We start from the raw sequence: 19,090 nt of genomic DNA, 5'->3' as shown, positions 1-19,090 counted from the left end.
TTTGATGCTTGTATCTTTTGCAATTCTTGAGCTCCAGCTGTATGTTGTTATTTTTCTTTTGATTGCTTTATAAGTAAGTACAAAATCTAGTCCTCTGTGGTAATGGACAAATTGCTGGTATTTTTAATTAATGAGGAGAATATTACAAGAATATCTCAATTTTTGGATGTAAAATAACTGATTTCTCCAGTTGTAACCAAGCACAGCTTCAGGAACGAACAATGACAAAATGACTTCCTATCAGTTGGAAACCTGGGCAAAAAGAAGATGCTTTTGGGGAACTCTTTGGATATTGAAAATCTGGAACTATGGAAATAGGAAGACCTGTACCTATTGCTGGTGCTGGGATTTAGTGCCAGCAATTAATGCTGTCAGTTCCAAATGCCACAGCTGGTGATGGAAGTTGGTCATTCCAGTTTTCATAAATCCAAAAATAAACGTCAGACAGGTAGGGGCTGGTTTGAAGGGTAATCACTTTTCCTCAGTAAATTATTATCATCAGTGTAATGTCATTTAAATACTTTTAAACTTAATTCCAGGTAATAGAAGCGTTTCCCACTCAGTGAAGCAACACGTGGCTTTTCTAAAAGCAGCACTGAACACTTCAATCAGAGAAGTGCTTGCACTGTTAAATTTTGAATTCTTGCCACAAGTTAAATGTCTCCAAGATGAAGAGATGGCATTACAAGAGCCCTCATTAATAAGAAAAATTGCAGTTAGCATTTTCCTAGAGCTGATTTTCACTGCAGCTCATAAGTTTAAAGTCAAATCCTGCTCCTTCATTGCCGCAGAGCTCATCAATACCTGGCTGTAAAGGTTTAGGCTCAACACAAGGTTGATAAAATGTTTTTTAATTACCAGACCATAAATAAAGCTCTTCATTGGAGCTGCAGCTCGTTTGATTTCTGATAATGGGCACTGCTGACTTTGCTTACCTGTTTTCCAATAAATGCAGCACCACCCCCCCCATCCTCCCAGTGATGGGCAGGGCTCCTTGGAGAACATCTCTGACAAACTGCCCTATTGATTGCTGCAATTCCATGCTGCTTGCAGCATTAAATAGAGCCCTGATCTCTTGTTCAATGATCTCACTGTGTAACAATTAAGCAAATGTAATATTTTCTTGTATTACATGAAAATCAATGGACCTCTTGCTCTTGGGAAGTTGATGGTGCTAAAGGATGAACTGGGAGATGGCTGAGGGCACAGAGCGAATATGGGATCGCTCCTTCCTTTCATTAAGGCTCAAGTGTCAGCTCCTGTAGTTCTTCAGAGGGAAAATGAGCTGTTTGTAAGGATAACTTGAGTTATTAAATCACAATGAAATCATTTTCATGGATGGATATAAACCCACTTGCTTATTTTCAAAGGTAAAACGTTTCATCTGACATTCACTCTTGTTTTGCTGTGAATACCAACTCCTTAGCATCTATTCTTTCAACTTCTTAGCATCTATATCACTCAGGTTTTGGCCTGAACACAAGAAATGTCTCAAAAATTTCTGCAGCACTCAGGAATAACTGATCCACAAAATGTCCCTCCTGACTTTGGACAGATTTGATTTGCGCCGCCTCCCATTTGAAAGAAAGTTTAGTTCCCCTTGCAAGCCTCGCCTTAATTATCCCTTTGCTGATGTTTAAATGAGGGAGAGATGACGTCCCAGAGCTTTGTTTCACCTCCCTTAACTACTCCAGAGAAACGAAACCCCGAGGATCAGGTGGCTCCTCCTTGTAGCACCTCTTTAAATAATAATGATTATTGGGGGCACCTGAACCTGGAGGAGCTGCTGGTGTCACCCCTGGGCCGGGTCAGCGGGCTCGGGTGTCCCAGTTAAACTCTGCTACTGTAAATTAATGGGAAATGCAGCTGCTTTGCTGAAAGATCAATGTCCAATAAAGGCTGCACAATCAAATCTTGTTGCAATGATTGAGGTGCTTAATTGCCTTTCAAAGATAAGGTGGTAATCAACACACGTTCAGCTGATCTTTTTTACCGCTTCAATTACACTCTAATGGCAGAGCCAAGGCAGGATCTTTAACTACTTATACTTATTAAATCTTACGTGTCCTCTGAAAAATTACTTAAGCCACACAATCGATAAAACCCAGCTCTTAATTACTATATTTCACTTTTAGACCTTTTTGTATGCTTGATAAATGTTTCGTCGGAGACTCCGCAGCGCTAATGAGTTACCCCAAGAAAAGCCCTTTTCTGCTCTTGGCTCCTCCAAATTGTGGTCAAACTTTGGTGGGTTTGTTTGTTTTCCTCAAGTTTTGGGGCTGGTGATGCAAACGTGGTCCAGGCAGTTCATTTTATTTAAATATTTTTAGATTTAATATCACTGTTTTTGTTGATGACCTAGCTGTGGGTGGACCCAGTTCAACACAGAGTTCTTAACTTTTTTTCCCCCTCACTGTAAATTAATTCTGGATTTAAAGATTGGATGGGAACTCCTAAATATTTTTGATTAGTACTTTCATATTGCCTGAAAAATCAGTTTTTGTGCTCTTTTCCTGCTCCCCTCTCTTTCCCTGGAGCAATATCCAGAGCTTTTCTCCTTCTGACCTTCCATTGACTTGGGCAGAATTTAAATCTGTCCTCACCTTACCTTGAGTGTTGACCTAAATCTCCTCACAAACCATAATTATAGATCTCCCTGATCTATGTTATTATTATTGAATGAAACTTAGGGATTTTTTTAATAGTTGAATGCCCTTAGGCCTCTGGTTTAGAGCAACTTTTCCTGAAACAAAGGGGATTTTGCTTCATGTATTATTTACTGTGGCCATTTAATTTATATTGGCTTTTGCTGTAACCCCTTAATCATGTTCACTACAGAAAAGTAAGTTAATAATTCTGAGAGTTATCTCCATTTCTTTCCCTATTTCAGGAAATAGAAGTCATGATTTAAATTTTGGGCTGTATTTTTCAGTTTAAATACACCTAAGAAAAAGTGGCAGCTTCAGCATTGCAGCCAGGGAATATAGAATAAAAATTGTCACTAATATATTGCAAGTTTGCTTAAAAGATTTATTTTACTTCTGGAATAAGATGTTAATTTTGCATTTAAGTCCTAAAAAGCAGAATACAGACAACTTAGAGGGATTTTGAAAGTAATTGCTTCGCTTTAAGCACAGTTTATGAGCCCTGATGTAGTTCATTATAAAACAAATTTATTACTTGCAGTGATATTAATAATCCTAATAGAATTAAAAGTGGAAAACATGATTAAAAGCAGTCCTTCAGACAAAATCTCTGATCAAGGGAACTTTCAAGTTTAAAATGGAAATATCAGATTAGAACACTGATTTTTTGAACAAGATTACAAAGTCAAACCAGGTTTTTTTTTTCCCTTAAAAGAAGAAATGCCATTAGATGTGACTTGTGCATGCTCAGTGATTCATGGGCCTGCTTATCTACTTTGTGGGGTATGAATTATTTAGGAAGAAAAATCACAATAATTTTGTTGTTACTCAAGAATTTATAGGTTGACAGAAAAACAATTATGCAGCCCCTGGAGCTGGTCTGAAGGGGTACAGGAGCATCATTAACCACACACAGTCCGACTGCTGGAGTTACCTTGTCACTAATCTGCTTTTTATCCCAAATTTATTCATAATTTAAAGCAAAAACTAAATATTTACTGATTTAACCTACATCAAGTTTACTGTTGTGTTTTCTTGCAGTCCAAGGCGAGTTTACTGAGAAAAAAAGAGCTTTAAAAGATCTGTTTGAGGCCAGTGAATTTCCCTGTGAACCGAAAATAAGATTAATTTATTTCCTGATATTTGGGTCCCAAAAAGTCCTTTCTCATTCCAGAGAAACTGCAGAGTGCCTGGGAGGGGCAGTGGGAAGTTTTAATGCCATTTTTAAGGGATCTGGATCTATCCATGGTGCACTTGGTGAGTCTTTCCAGGAGATGCATTTCAGGGAAGAATATCTTCAGAAAGCCTGGGCACTGCTGACCTATTTTTCGCAAGCCTGAGGGAATTCAGTTTGCTGCACTCACAGGCAATTGAAAGGAAAGGAAAAAAGGGAATTTCACCATGGTATGTTATTTATCAACATGGAAAGTTAGGTATTAACATCTTTCCAAAAAGACAGGAGAATGTGTGCTCCTGAAACAACCATCAGCTGCTGTTTTCTCTAGGAAACTGAGAGTTTGTCCTTTGTTATTTATAATTCCAGCCTAGAAAGTGGTGCAGATAAATTGAATTTGGTGAACCAAGGGCTGGCACAGAGATCCTGATTCCTCCAAGTGTGTTTTATACTCTGGATTAGAGGTAAGGTGGCACAGCACTGGTAACACAGTTACTGTTAATATTACTGTTAATATTTTCATAGTTCAATGGGAATTATTTAGCCTGTTCCATAATAATGACACATTATTCCTAGGTCATAGCTGGAAGAATTCTAGGAATAACGAGGTGAATGGAGGTGCTGGGTGGGATCCAGAATGAAATTACAGCACTTTCTGTCTCTATCCTCAGCATCTTTCCTGTGCCTCTGCCCTTTTATCCGAGGGGATGAGTGCAGGGCTGGGGGAATTGGGAATCCTGATGCTGGTTTTAATTCACTGCAACTCCTGCTGGGAATTTTTCACCTGATCCTCTCCTGAAATGAGCTCCCACCTCCCTCCTCGGGGCGAGGAAAACCTGAATCCACACCCTGGGACAGGGAATATTCAAGGGCAGGGCCAGGGGAATCAGCTCTTGTTTTCCTCCCGCTTCTTTTGACAGAGCTCTGCTGGAGGGACCCAAAATTCCATTTCAGGATGTTTGTGACAGAGCAAAGACAGAAAATTGCTCGTGTTGGGCAACTTCCTTTGCAGTGGGAATTGAACAAGTAATAACTCCTTTCCTGACTTTTGGAGGGCCCTGCAAATTATCCTGCTAAGCAAATCACTGCCAGACAGCATTTTTCCATCCTCACTCCTGCGAGATTATAACGATTTTCCTCCCCTCCTGTGTCAGCACTCTGCTTTTGGCTGGAAATAAATATTTATTTCCTTCCTGTGGCCACCTCTGGATGCTCTCAGTCCTCTCCAGCGGCGCTGGAAAGCAGCAGAGAGCAGCAGCACACTGCAAGTGGCAGCTGCTGGGAGCCACCAAGGGAGGATGTTTCCCCCTCACAAATAAAAACCAGAATTTACACAAGTTGTGGGCTTCACCATCCCGTAATTAAAGCATCCACACGTGGTTCCTTTGTGGATTTGGGGTGGTGTTTCCTTGTGGGTGAACAGTAACTTTGGAGGTGTGGTTGGGAATATTGTGTCACGTGCTTCGTTATTTTTTAATGGGGATTCTGGAATCCTTGTACTGAGAACTTGAACTTTTTAATGGGAGATTCTCAGGCTACTCAAACACAGGACTTTAAGAATATTTTATATTAAAAATTGTGTTGTCACAGCACCCAATATTAAGGAATAATATGTGAAAATAAATGTTGATGACATCTCATAGCAAAACTTCTGCAGGATGATAAAATAAATAGCAATGATTTGTTTCAAATGGTGTATTTCAAATGAAAATTTCTGATTAAACTTGGGTTTTAAAGAAGTCTGTGGCAAAACCAAACCTTTATCAATAAATTTGTGCTCGATGTGCTGTACTTCTTAAGATATAAAAACCCTTCAAGTTTGATTACACAAATCAGAATGGGGGATTAACGTTATGATTAGCCCTGGAAAATCGACGTAATATTTATGCAAATTTGGCAAATTGAGTTGGTTTTCCCCATAGTCTCGTAAATGAAGAAGACATTTTAGAAAAATTGCACTTCCATAGAAATTCCATCATTTTGTGTCCTATTCTTTAAAATTTAATAGAAAATGAATCTGATTGAAATGGAGCTGAGTGAAAGGTACACAGGGACTGCAGGTAAAAGGTTCATTTGAGCAGAAAGACATCTGTGTGGGCACCACCAGTCCCTTAGATCCTTAGGAGCTGGGGCTCTATTAATTTTTAGTATAGGAACTAAATTATAAAGTTATTGAACAGAGAGAGAATTTATCTCTGTTAATGGCCATTGAATTTTTTTTTTTTTCCTCAAGCTCAAACAAAGTAGAATTCGAATATGAAGAAGCTTGAAGACGTTTCAGGAATTAAATATACCTCCCATTCCCCCCCTCTAAATTGATAAAATAACTCAAATAGTCCAGTTTGTCAGAGATGATAATGTGAGAGAGTGTGATAAAATGCACAGATCAATAGCCCACAATTGAGATTAATGCTGTTCTCTTAAAAAGAAGAAGGAAAAAAAAAAAAGAAGTGGATTGTTTTATGCTGCAGAGCTGTGTGGAGCTTTCCCTGTGACTCGTGCCAGTGAAAAGCTTCTTCTAAAAGCTGAATTTGATGTTTTGTGATTGCAGAGCTGTCAAAACACGTTCTTTGTTGCTGAGGTGGACAGGGATTTCCTTCCATCAGAAAGATGGATCGTGCTTTGGACCGGGCTGATTTGACAGACGGGGGGAACTCGGTGATGCCAGAATTGTACCTGGACATCAGCTCTGGAGATCTGGGATGCGCAGGAGCGGTGAGGAGTGGGACAGCTGCTGGCACAACTGCTCCGAGCTCCTTCCTTCACCTGCTCGGGCAGGTGCTGGGCTGTCCAGAGCCCATTCCCAGTACCCATTCCAGTGCCCATTCCCATTCCCAGTACTCATTCCAGTGCCTGTTCCCATTCCCAGTACTCATTCCAGTGCCTGTTCCCATTCCCAGTGCCATTCCCAATGCCCATTCCAGTGCTATTCCAGTGCCCATTCCCAGAGCCCATTCCTGGCTCCCATTCTTGATGCCCATTCCCGGTGCCCATTCCCAGTGCCTGCCCCCTGGGCCCGTTCCCGATGCCCATTCCCGGTTCCCATTCCCGGTTTGCTCTGCAGGGACACCGAGGCAGGGATGTGCAGAGCCGGGCACAGAGGCTGGGACAGACCTTGGGGGTCCCCGAGTGTCCCCTTCGGACATCTCTGGACACTTCCAGGGGCAGCGATTCCCGCAGCTCCCTGGGCAGGTTATCCCAGCGCAGCTGGCACGGTCCGTGTGTGTATTTGTGTTTGTGTGTTTGTGTTTGTATTTGTGTGTTTATTTGTGTTTGTTCGTGTGCGATGGCACAACCCGGACCGAAGCCCGGAGTCCTCCCTGGGAAGCACCGAGGAACTCTGCAGCGCTTCCAGCGGGAATCCCAGCCCGGCCCGGCTGGATTCGCCATTTAACTGCGCTTTTCCCGTCAAAACCCAAGGCACAATGAGCGGAAAACAAACAGAAAACAAACAGCGGAGCGCCGGCGCTGCCGGGGCCGCCTCCTCCCGCCCACGGCGCCGCCTCCTCCTCCTCCTCCTCCTCCTCCCGCTCCCATCCCCTCCTCCCGGGGCTCCGTTTTGGTTCCGGGGCAGCGGCTCCTTCCTGCGGGAGGGCGGTGCAGGCAGTGCCCGGCCCGGCGCGGCCCGGCGGCCGCAGCATGTGAGCCCGCGGGGCGGGGATGCTCTGGCTGCTCTGCGGCCCCTCCGGTGCCATGGACAGCCAGGCGCTCGTCATCCGCATCAAGATCCCCGACGGAGCCGCCGTGGACTGGACCGTGCACTCCGCGCCGCAGCTGCTCTTCAGGGATGTGCTGGTGAGTGGGTCCGGACGGGGACCGGCACCCCGGGCCAGCCCGGGAATGGCACCGGGACCCCCGGGGGATGGCACCGGGATCCCCGGGAATGGCACCGGGATCCCCTACCAGATTGGGGGATGTCACCGGGACCCCCCTGCCGGACTGGGAGATGTCACCGGGATCACGCTGCCAGCCTGGGAATGCCATCGGGACCCCCGGGCGATGTCACCGGGACCCTTGTGCCAGCCCGGGAATGCCACCGGCATCCCCCTGCCAGATTGGGGGATGCGGGAGATGTCAGCATCCCCCTCTCTGTGTCCAAATCCCTCCCTGGATGGCGCGAGGTGTTTCTGGCGTGTATTTTGGCGGAAAGTTTTTATGGGAGAGTGTTTTTTTGTAGGGATTGACAAAAATCCGGGACATCGCCGGTGTTCCGAGGTTTCGGGAGGAGCCGGGCCGGGGGATCCCGGGCGGTCCCGCAGGTGCCAGGCAGGAGCCTCCTGCCATGGTTTGGGCTGGAAGGAACCTTTGGAACCCCCAAAATCCGCCCTCCTGCCGTGGGCAGGGACCCCTCCAGGTCAGGGCATCCCCCCTCCGTGCCTTGGGGTGGTCGAGGCACGGATGGAAAAAGGGAAGGAATATTCCCAGCTCAGGAACAGTGACCAGGATGTGCCCCTGGGCTTGGCCACAGCTGCTCGTGGTGGCATTTCCGCCGCCCAAACTGGGGGTCCGTGGTGTGTCCCAGCCCCTTCCCTGCTGTGTTTTTTATCCATCTGCACACAAGGATGCTCTGTTAACTCAGAAACAGGAGGGGGTGTTTATCCCAAATCTCCTGGACCGCTAAGGAAGAGCGCAGCAGGTGGTGCTTGCCCTCCTCACCTCTGCAGGATTTTGGGTGCCCCTGTTTCTCTAAAGAAAACCTTCACATGCAAGCCCGTTTTTTACTTCTGTTGTTAATATTTGGGAGAGGTTTTGCAGATGTCGATTCAAGGTGTTGGTTCTGTAGAAAAGACGTGGGGATTAAGGAGTTGGTTCATTGGGGAATGTTCAGCGTTGGGCCTGGAGGGTTGCAGAGGTAACTGGAAGGGATGACAGAAATTCCAACTTTCATTTTTCCAACATTTTATCCACCACTTTCTGTAGACAGAGGAGTGAGAGCAGAGCTTTTGACAGACCAGGGAGGTTTTTGAGAGGGACAATTTCCCCTTGGTGGTTGCACAACTCTGCCCTTAAACAAAAGTGGAGCAAATAAAGTCTCTGCTTCATGTTTTCCATTTTCTTTCCTCCCCAAAATAAAGTGAAATAACCCCTGACACTTGGACTATCCTTTGCTATTGTAGAATTACTGTAAATTTAGGTTGGTTGTTTAAAGGGAAGCAGAGAAGTTGTGGCCAGTGGGTGACAGAGGATCTCGAGTTATGCTCACAGTGACCTCGAGTCTCCTGGCAGCGAAGCTTCCTGAGAGCTCCTGAGCGTGAGAGGAGCGAGAAGATGAGGAAGGAGGACAAAATTAGGCAAACTTTGAGCTTGGAACATCTCAGAGCTGAAGGTGGTTTTCAGGATCTGTTGGAGAAGAGGCAGCAGGACCATGCTGGGATCGTCCCTTGCTGGCTTTTGTTAAAAATCACAATTTCTGCCACGCTCACGATCAGTAACGACAGAACTGGAGAATGGTTTGGCTTGGAAGGGACCTTAAATCCCATCCCATTCCCATCAGGGACACCTCCCGCTGTCCCAGGGTGCTCCAGCCTGGCCTGGGACATTCCAGGGATCGGGGACAGCCTCTCTGTGCCGCTGTTTTTGTGCTGTCACTCCTGTGGGGGTGATGGAAAATTTCAGTTCTCCCCTTCAGGCTCTGGCACCGAGGTGCTGGTGGTTCCAGGAGGTGCCATCACTGCACTTAATTGGTCAGATAAATATAGGAATGAAGGGAAATAAGGCAGGAATTAAAGGAAATAAGGCTCAAACCCACTCTAGAGTCATGGGTTAGATAAATACAGGAATTAAAGGAAATAAGGCAGGAATTGAAGGAAATCAGGCTCCAATCCATTCAGGAGTGGTGGCTCAGATAAATACAGGAATTAAAGGAAATAGGGCTGCAATCCACTCAGAAGCGGTGGATCAGATAAATACAGGAATTAAATGAAATAAATTAAATTAATTTAATTAAATTTAATTAAATAAGGCTCCAATCCACTCAGGGGGGCTGGGTCTGTCACCAGCTGGGGCTGGGAGGGTGGGAATGGGGCTGACCCCTCCTGTGTTGTCCTCCTCAGGCTGATTCCTCACACCTGGCAGGCAATTCCCGAGGGTTCCTGAGCTGCAGGAACAGTCAGAGAGCCTGGGCAGAACTCAGGTGTCACATCAGGTAAATCCCTGGAAAACCGATCCAGGCACAGCCCAGGAATTTCCTCAGGCTCTGAGCAGTCCAGGAGGGGCTGGATCCCACTCCTGTGCCTGTGGCCCAGGGAATTTTTGGGAAAGTTTTGGGAGTTTTTTCTCCTGCTGGAGCTGCAGAACCACCTTTGGGGCCAGTCCCAAAACCAGCTCCACATCCCAGAACTTGCACCCATGGGAATTGAATTATCCATGCAAGGAAGGCTGTTCTTCCTTCAAGGTGGGTCCCACGGGCTGCTTGATGTTAAAAAAAACCCACAAAATGACTTTTAGATGTTTTCTTTTACATTTTTAGGTGATTTTTAAGCAGTTTTTCGTTAATTTTGCCTCCCAGCAGGCGTAGCCTTGCAGCATTTTAATCTGGCCTTTAAGTTTATTTCCATCCTCATTTTCAGGCATCTTCTTCATGATGTCACCTTAAATAAATTCTCTGAGTATCAGCTTTGCAGGCCTGGAAGTTACCAGTAAATAGATTTATTTTGAAGCCCTCCCTCACTAAATGAATTACAATAAGCTTATTTTTTTTTTCCCCTCAAGCTGTCTGCATCCCCTCTGTCACTGAGGTATTTGAGTGTTAATTCTGGGTAACCTCACGTTGTCAGTGAGATAAAACAAGTTTTAAGTGCAAGGTGAGAGCTGTGGGTTCAATATTTAATCTATATTTAAGTTAATTGCAGGTTCAATATTTAAGCAGAGCTTTCTCGTTTTCTGCTTTCTCCCCCATGCTCCTCCAGTGAACAAATTTGGATTTTGGATTTCTTTTTGCAGCTGCTGTTCCCTGATTTTTTTTTTTTTCCCTCCTCATTTTTCAAGGCTTTTCAGTTGTGTATCCCTGACATAAACCCACTTAAGCAAAACCTACAAGTTGTAGTATTTTATTGTTCGTGGTCTCTGTTGTGGTAGTAGAAAATCCCCGTGCACGTGTAATCCTCTGAAATTCAGAATAATCCTTTAATCCTGGGTCACGCTGAGGTCTGGGGGATGTTGGAGTGGGGAAATGGGAGGGAGCTGCTGCTCCAAAATAATAATAGTAATAATAATAATAAGTCATTTAATATAATATAATTGATCCCATTAATATAATATATACTAATATAAACAACAATAATATCTAATATAAATGTAATAATTCATTTATTGCTTATTACTTGTATTAAAGAAGTCTCTATACACAGAAAAAGTTATTCTGAAGGGGGTGCAGGGAAAAGAATAATTTTTTTTATCACTGTTTCAGTTTTCTCAGCTCTTTGGGATGTTTGGAGTTTTCCAAGCTGGTTTTTGGGGTCATCTGAGGCTTCCACTCCCTTTAAATCCAATTTTTAAACAAATTTTAAATCCATTTTGTAGAAGCATCTGTGTGCCCGTACGTGAACATTTATTTAATGTTCTTACTTAAATCCCACACAATTAAAGTGCATTTGCTGAGGAATTTTCAATGTTTAAATGAATGGATTTAGAAATAATTGGTACAGTCTTTTGTTAAAGCAGAATTTATTAGAAACTATTATTATTTCTAATTTCTTATTAGAAGTGGTGGCTTTTGACAGAGGGTTGGTAACCCCTGGAGAAGGGAAGAATTTTTATCAGCATGGAAATATTTTGGGTTTTGTTTTTTTTCCCTATTTTTACCTCTACAAATTCACAATCCCATAATTAAGCCACACTGTGCATTTCTTGTGTGCAATTTAATAACTTGAACCACACCTCTGGATTTTTTTGGGCATCTAAACCCAGAAGGCACAAGGAAAAAGTTCTTTAATTATTACTTGCTTCAGTTGGCTCTGCAGAAATCTTGTGCTGCCTTCACATATTTTTATTTTATTTTGTATTTTTATATTATTTTTATATAATTATATATAAATGTATTATATATAATATAAATATATATTTATATAATTTATATATTTTTAATATTTTTTATTTTTATATATCTTTATATTTTATTATATATTTTTATGTGCTCCATAGCAAGCCACAGAATATTTAATTTCCTTTCCTTATTTTTAATTTTTTTTTTCCCTTTTTAGATGGGAGAGAAAAATGGGGAGAGCAGAAGTGACAGGACATCAGGGGAGAGGTGTTCAGCACCCTGAGAGGCTCCCAGGGGATGTGCAATAAATCACAAATAATAGAAATAAATCAATTATTTATTGCAATCAGGCCTGGAGTTGATGAATTTCTGCTCACTCGGTGACAGTGATGGGAGTTGGGGCCGTGCCCTGATGTGGCTCCTCCCTGGCAGCAGAAGAATGGCTGGAAAAATGAGAAAAAATTGGAAAAAATGATAAAATATAATATATAAAATAACTTCTCTGGTCCCAGCAAAAAAAATCTGGGTTGGAGCAATGGTGTGGAAGTGGAGATTTTGGCAAAAAGAATGGGAAAAGTTATTTTTTGGTAGCAGCAAGAAAAGCTGGAGCAGGGGTTGGAAGTGGAATTGGAAACCCAAATTTTGGCTGAAAAAATGGTAAAAACTCTTCTCTGGTATCAGCAGGAAAGGCTGGGCTGGAGCAGGGATTGGAAATGGAAATTTTGCCTGAAAAATTGTAAAATATTTTCTTTTTGTACCAGCAGGAAAGGCTGGGCTGGAGCAGGGTAACTTTCCCCATTGGAAGTGGAAATTTTGGTGTGGCTTGGATGAAAAAATGGGAAAAGCTGGAAAAACTATTAAAGTATTTTTTTTATTAAAAAGTTTTTTATTTAAGTTTGGTGCCAGCAAAAACATCTGAGTTGGAGCAGGGGATGTGGAAGTGGAGATTTTGGTGTGTTTTGGCAAAAAGAATGGGAAAAGTTATTTTTTGGTAGCAGCAAGAAAGGCTGGAGCAGGGATTGGAAGTAGAAATTTTGCCTGAAAAATTGTAAAATATTTTCTTTTTGTACCAGCAGGAAAGGGTGGGTTGGAGCAGGGATTGAAAATGGAAATTTTGGTGTGGTTTGGATGAAAAAATGGGAAAAATTCTTCTCTGGTACCAGCAAAAAAATCTGGATTGGAGCAGGGAAGTGTGGTTGGAAATGTTTTTGTATTTTGTGTCTCTGCTGCTTTGGGTGTTTCCAAATTTCCAAAGCTGGGTTTTCTCCCCCAGTGTTTGAATTTTGGAGAAGTTCAATCCCAGGTGAGGCTGACAGAGCCCTCCAAAGAGGAGAAAACAGGTTTCTTAAAGCAAAAAAAAAAATTCATAAAGTTCTTTTTATGACTGGCTTTGATCAGTTTGGCGCCTGTTTTTTTTATTATTATCCATTTTTTTATAACCCAAGGGAAAAAATGGATTTTTGCACCTGCAAATGGAGCTGTTTGCAATTCTGAGGGAGTTATTTGGGGAAAAAAAGGAGTTTTCCTGGAGGTGACGTGGAGGGGGAGGAGAAAAACATCGTGATTGGTGCAGATTTGTGCCTAAAAACTTTCTCATTCTCTTCAGCGGGGAGGGATTAAAGTGATTTAATGTAAATCAGATAAATTTGACACTGATAAATCAGTTAAATTTGATATTTAATTAATTTTTCCTTCCCTTTTTAGGATGTCATTGGTCAAGTTTTACCAGATGCAACAACCACAGCTTTTGAGTGTAAGTGATTTTTATCAACCAATTCCTTTTTAATTTAAAAAAACCCAACAAAACCACCATAATATTTATGGTATTATTTTTATGTTATTATATTTATTATTTAAAAATACATAATATTCATTATATGTCACGGTTAAATATTTATGCCTTAATGCAACTTTAATAATGGCACAAAACCAAGTAATATTTTATTATTTAATCACATCTGAAATATTTCCATGAAGTAGCTTTAATTACCAGCCTGACCTTACCTTGCTCCTACTCCTCAGTGCAATTTTATTGCCCAAATTAAATGAAAAATATAAACTACTTGTAGCTCTGAGCTTAAAATTGTGATTCTCTAATCCTCCCAGCAAGTATTTAAACTAATAAAACTAAAATAACTAAATAATAACTAAAACTGTTCTTTCAACCATTTTTATTTTGATTTTTGAAAGGGATTCCCGGGGGATTTTCCTATCTGGAGAGCAAAGGGGATAAAATACTGAAAAAGTGTAGTTTTCTTCCAAATGGAGTAGGCTCCTTTTCTCTTTCAATTTTTTAATTAAATTAATTTTTTAAATTTTTTCTCTTTTCCTGTTTCCTTTTAATTTTTATTACTTTTTTATTTTTCCTCAGTTTTCCTTTGATAGAGCTGAAAATGCAGGAGGGGATGCTGGGGGTGACAAAAATTCTCATTTTTATCAGCATTTCTCCCCTTTTTAGAGCTGAAAATGCAGGAGGGGATGCTGGGGGTGACAGATTCTCATTTTTATCAGCATTTCTCCCCTTTTTAGAACTTTGTGGCTCGTTCTGTCTGTAGATCATCCAATCAAATACTGATTTATAATTTATGATGTATTATTCAAGTCCCATTTAATGCTCTTTTTCTTTCCACATGTTGATTTTCCCTCTCCTAAAACACCACAAGAGCAGAGAAATTTCATTTCTCAGCCTTTTTGGTGCTGAGCAAATCCAGCCTCCAGAACCTCTCCATTTATATCAATATTTTTATTTATTTTTTTGTGCTTTATTTGATGTTAATATTTGTTTGCCATCCCACACGAGCTTTGTTTGAACTTCATGCTCCAGCAGCAGCTGCTGCCATCAGGGCAGCAGCCCATGGTGCCATGTGTGGAATTTCCTGGAAAATCCGGATTTTTATTGGTTTTTTTGCTTTCCTTGTGCCTCCCAACATCTGCTGCTGAGCCTTCCCTGCTCTGTCATTTCCAGCTGCATTTCCCCTGCCACTTAACTGGCATCTAAAAGATGGGCTGGATATATTTCTATTATTATTTCTATTATTATTTCATTATTATTTTATAATTTTTATTATTATTTTAACATAGTTATTTTTTAGTTATTTTTTAGTTATTTTTTAGTTATTTTTTAGTTATTTTTTAGTTATTTTTTAGTTATTTTTTAGTTATTTTTTAGTTATTTTTTAGTTATTTTTTAGTTATTTTTTAGTGGTTTTTTAGTGGTTTTTTAGTGGTTTTTTAGTGGTTTTTTAGTGGTTTTTTAGTGGTTTTTTAGTGGTTTTTTAGTGGTTTTTTAGTGGTTTTTTAGTGGTTTTTTAGTGGTTTTTTAGTGGTTTTTTTTTAGGTTTTTTTTAGGTTTTTTTTTAGGTTTTTTTTAGGTTTTTTTTTAGGTTTTTTTAGTTGTTTTTAGTTATTTTTTAGTTATTTTTTAGTTATTTTTTAGTTATTTTTTAGTTATTTTTTAGTTATTTTTTAGTTATTTTTTAGTTATTTTTTAGTTATTTTTTAGTTATTTTTTAGTTATTTTTAAAATTATTTCTATTTTTAATTATTTTTAATTATTTTATTTTAATTTTTATTTTATTTATTGTTATTTAAATTATTATTCTATTTTTAATTATTCATATTCTTATTATTTATTATTTTATTCTTTATTATTTTATTATTTATTATTGTTTTATTAATTTTATTCTTATTTTTATTATTTTTGGTTTTTTTTTTTTTTATTATTTTTAATTATTATTTGTATTATTTTTATTTTTTTTAAAGCTATTTTTTTGGGGTTTGTTTTTTCCCTCTTTCCCTCCCTGGATTTTTTTCTGCTTGAAGTTTTGCTCCTTTGGGTGGGGATAATCATCACCATCATTGGTTTTTTGTTCTTTTTATTTTGATTTTCTCACCCCCAGCGTTCCCATCTGGGCTCCTCTGCTCTGGGGTTGGATTTTCCCTTCCTTCTCTGGGCTGTAATTTTTAAACAAATACATAGTATTTATGTTAATAGAAAATTAAGTAGAATAAAATACATTTTATTCTAGCTAAAGATATATATTTTATATAATGAATAATGTATGATACGAATAATATAATAATATAAGACATGAATATATAATAATATAAATAATAAGCATATATAATAAACTATATGTCATTATAATGATATATAATATATACAATAATATAATTATAATTAGATAATATATATGATTATATAATAGATCCTATATAATAGATCCTATATAATAAAATATCATATATAGTTATATAATATATAGTAATAGGAATTCCAGCCTGGGGAAGGGATCAGGGAGGGAATTCCAGTTTGGGGAAGGGATCAGGGAGGGAATTCCAGTTTGGGGAAGGATCAGGGAGGGAATTCCAGCCTGGGGAAGGATCAGGGAGGGAATTCCAGCCTGGGGAAGGATCAGGGAGGGAATTCCAGCCTGGGGAAGGGATCAGGGAGGGAATTCCAGTTTGGGGAAGGATCAGGGAGGGAATTCCAGCCTGGGGAAGGATCAGGGAGAGAATTCCAGTTTGGGGAAGGATCAGGGAGGGAATTCCAGCCTGGGGAAGGGATCAGGGAGGGAATTCCAGTTTGGGGAAGGGATCAGGGAGGGAATTCCAGTTTGGGGAAGGATCAGGGAGGGAATTCCAGCCTGGGGAAGGGTTCAGGGAGGGAATTCCAGCCTGGGGAAGGGTTCAGGGAGGGAATTCCAGCCTGGGGAAGGGATCAGGGAGGGAATTCCAGCCTGGAAAAGTTGCTCAGCTCCAAGAGAGGGTCTGGCAGTAAAAAAAGTGCTGAAAGTGAAGTTCTGAGCACTTTGTGCCCCTTTTTAGGCAGAAATCACCATTCTTGTTGATCCATACTTGAAATCATTTTCCATCATTATTGTTTCTGAGTACTTGTGTAGCTGGCTTTTCTCTTTTAGATTCTTCACTTCTATTTGCTGCTGAAAGCCCAGCTTTATTTATAAATGTTAAAATTGTCAATTTTAATGTTTTCCTTGCTCACCTGGTGCCTTCCTCTGGCAGATGAGGATGAGGATGGGGATCGGATCACGGTCAGGAGCGATGAGGAGATGAATGCCATGCTGTCCTATGTAAGTCCAGTGCAACAAATCCTGCTTTTTCCCCCTGTGTTTATATTTATTTAATTTTTCTTGGTGGTTTTTTTGCTGGTTCCAAAGTATTTAACTGTGTTAAATTCAGATTTTGATACTCCTGGATACAGCAGAGGTGTTTCACACCAGATATATGGACATGCTCGACTTTAAAAAAGATAAAAGACTTGTTCACTTACTGATCATATCATAAACATTAAGAATAATGCATCTTAATGACTTTTGCATTAGGTATAGTGCAGGCTAAATGGACTATCAATTTCTTGTATTTTTTATGCAGTACTTAAAGTAACGGCTCATTAAAAATGAACCCCTGGGCTCTAAAAATTTTTCAAAATCTACTTTCATCTGGAGACTGTTTCACCCCTCCTAAGCAGAGGAGTTTCATTGTAGCTGCAGGCTCAATATTCATAGAGGATTTAAAGATGTATTTTGTGTTTTTCGAGGGGAGATAGATGTGGCTGTGCGTGGCTTTGTGTAGGTAGGGGTGTGTAAAAACCTCTCTGGATCCCCATAAATATCAATTTCCTGCAGAAGGGAAGGGTGAACTTACTGATGGGAACAGAATTGTTTGAATATAGTGAAAAAAAAAATCATTTTACTTCTGTTTTCCAAGAAAATTAATCAGCAAGAGGGTAAAAAATGGGGATTTTCTCTCTGAGCCAGAAGGATGTGAATCCCTAGAAAGGAATTTGGGGCTTGCCGGAGCCAAGCCCTGTTTGGGACCACCCAGAGGTGATTTTGGTGGGATTTCAGAGGATCCCAGACTGGTTTGGGTGAGGAGGAGCTTAAATCCCCTCCAGTGCCCCCCCTGCCATGGCAGGGACGCTTCCCTGTCCCAGGCTGCTCCAGCCTGGCCTTGGGCACTGCCAGGGATCAGCCTCAGCTCCTCTGGGAATTCCAGCCCTTCCCAACCCTCCCCAGCCAGGAATTCCGTCCCATTTTCCATCCAAATCTCCCCTTTCCCAGTGGGAGCCATTCCCTGTGTCCTGTCCCTTGTCCCCAATCCCTCTCCAGCTCTCCTGGAGCTCCTTTAGGGATTCTGAGCATTCCCTGGATTTTTCCCTTTTCCAGCTGAACATTCCCAGCTCTCCCAGCCCAGCATCTCCATGGTCCTGGTGTTTATTTTGGATTTTGATGTTCTCAGCTCCTTTTCCAACCCTTTTTAGGTCCAGCTCCTCCCTCTGCTGGGCCCAGCAGATCCATGGAGATCCTTCCCCACCAGAATTCCTCAAGTTTCTCTCTTTTCCTTGTAAAACCTCAGCCATTTTTTCCCTTTAAAGTGGAAAAACTTTGGATTTTCCCAGCGCAGCCTCCAGATTAATCATGCCTTGGGAAGGTCATTTTTTTGCTATGCTTCCAAGCTCACTGTTAAAGTTTCAGTACATTAGAGTTCTGATTGCTCAACTCTCTGCTTTCCCTTCAAAATTATGGGATGCCTGTAAATGACTTCTTTCTGCTTCAGCAGCTTTTCTTCTCCGAAAAAAATTTTTCTCTTTGGTTTTAAACTAGTTTTTCATCTGAGTGTTGAACTGGTGGTTTAAATTCCTCACATCCTATGGGCTTGGTTTTGGGATGTGTTTGCAAGAAAAACAAATATTCTGAGCCTAGAAAATAAATTCATTTAATAATCTTGGGGTAGATAGTGGGGAAGAAAAATGTTTGGAGAATTGAGGGGAAAAAAGATTCATTTTGAGGCCTGCAACAAATATTTGGAGGATTGGGGGGAAAAAAGACTTATTTTGAGGCCTGCAACAAATAATTTGGAGAATTGAGGGGAAAAAAGATTAATTTTGAGGCCTGCAACAAATATTTGGAGAATTGAGGGGAAAAAATATTCATTTTGAGGCCTGCAACAAATAATTTGGAGAATTGAGGGGAAAAAAGATTAATTTTGAGGCCTGCAACAAATATTTGGAGAATTGAGGGGAAAAAAGACTCATTTTGAGGCCTGCAACAAATATTTGAAGAATTGAGGGGAAAAAATATTAATTTTGAGGCATGTGACAAATAATTTGGAGAATTGAGGGGAAAAAAGACTTATTTTGAGGCCTGCAGCAAATAATTTGGAGGATTGGGGAGAAAAAATATTCATTTTGAGGCCTGCAACAAATAATTTGGAGGAGTGGACAGCTGGGAAAGTATTTCAGGAAATTTTAACATGGTGCAGGTGTTC

At 40.7% G+C, this 19,090-nt stretch overlaps 1 protein-coding gene and 1 long non-coding RNA gene across 4 annotated transcripts in view; both read left to right on the top strand.

Annotated features, from left to right (window-relative positions):
- The first annotated feature begins 2,038 nt into the window (after positions 1–2,038).
- On the top strand, positions 2,039–5,510 carry LOC148183003 (uncharacterized). Its single transcript, XR_015773977.1, has 3 exons — positions 2,039–2,247; positions 4,189–4,283; positions 4,740–5,510. It is a non-coding gene; the product is annotated as an uncharacterized LOC148183003 (long non-coding RNA).
- A 1,890-nt stretch (positions 5,511–7,400) lies between these two features.
- The window catches only part of MAP2K5 (mitogen-activated protein kinase kinase 5), a 126,957-nt gene continuing 115,267 nt past the window's right edge, over positions 7,401–19,090 (top strand). For 2 of the 3 annotated variants that reach the window (XM_005521794.3, XM_014251016.2), the window contains exons 1-3: positions 7,401–7,614; positions 13,508–13,556; positions 16,826–16,893. In XM_005521794.3, the coding sequence (XP_005521851.2) occupies positions 7,480–7,614; positions 13,508–13,556; positions 16,826–16,893 (252 nt within the window). In that variant the 5' untranslated portion in view covers positions 7,401–7,479. Of the gene's footprint in view, positions 7,615–9,888; positions 9,965–13,507; positions 13,557–16,825; positions 16,894–19,090 lie in introns of those variants that run through there. The other variant, XM_014251017.2, reaches the window with a different exon arrangement.

This window comes from Pseudopodoces humilis, chromosome 16, assembly GCF_049639895.1.
Source record: "Pseudopodoces humilis isolate 2021_Gansu_Grassland_sample_001 chromosome 16, ASM4963989v1, whole genome shotgun sequence".
Lineage (NCBI taxonomy): Eukaryota > Metazoa > Chordata > Aves > Passeriformes > Paridae > Pseudopodoces > Pseudopodoces humilis.
The sequence above is the reverse complement of the archived record's forward strand: the minus strand, read 5'-3'. Positions and strand labels throughout refer to the sequence as shown.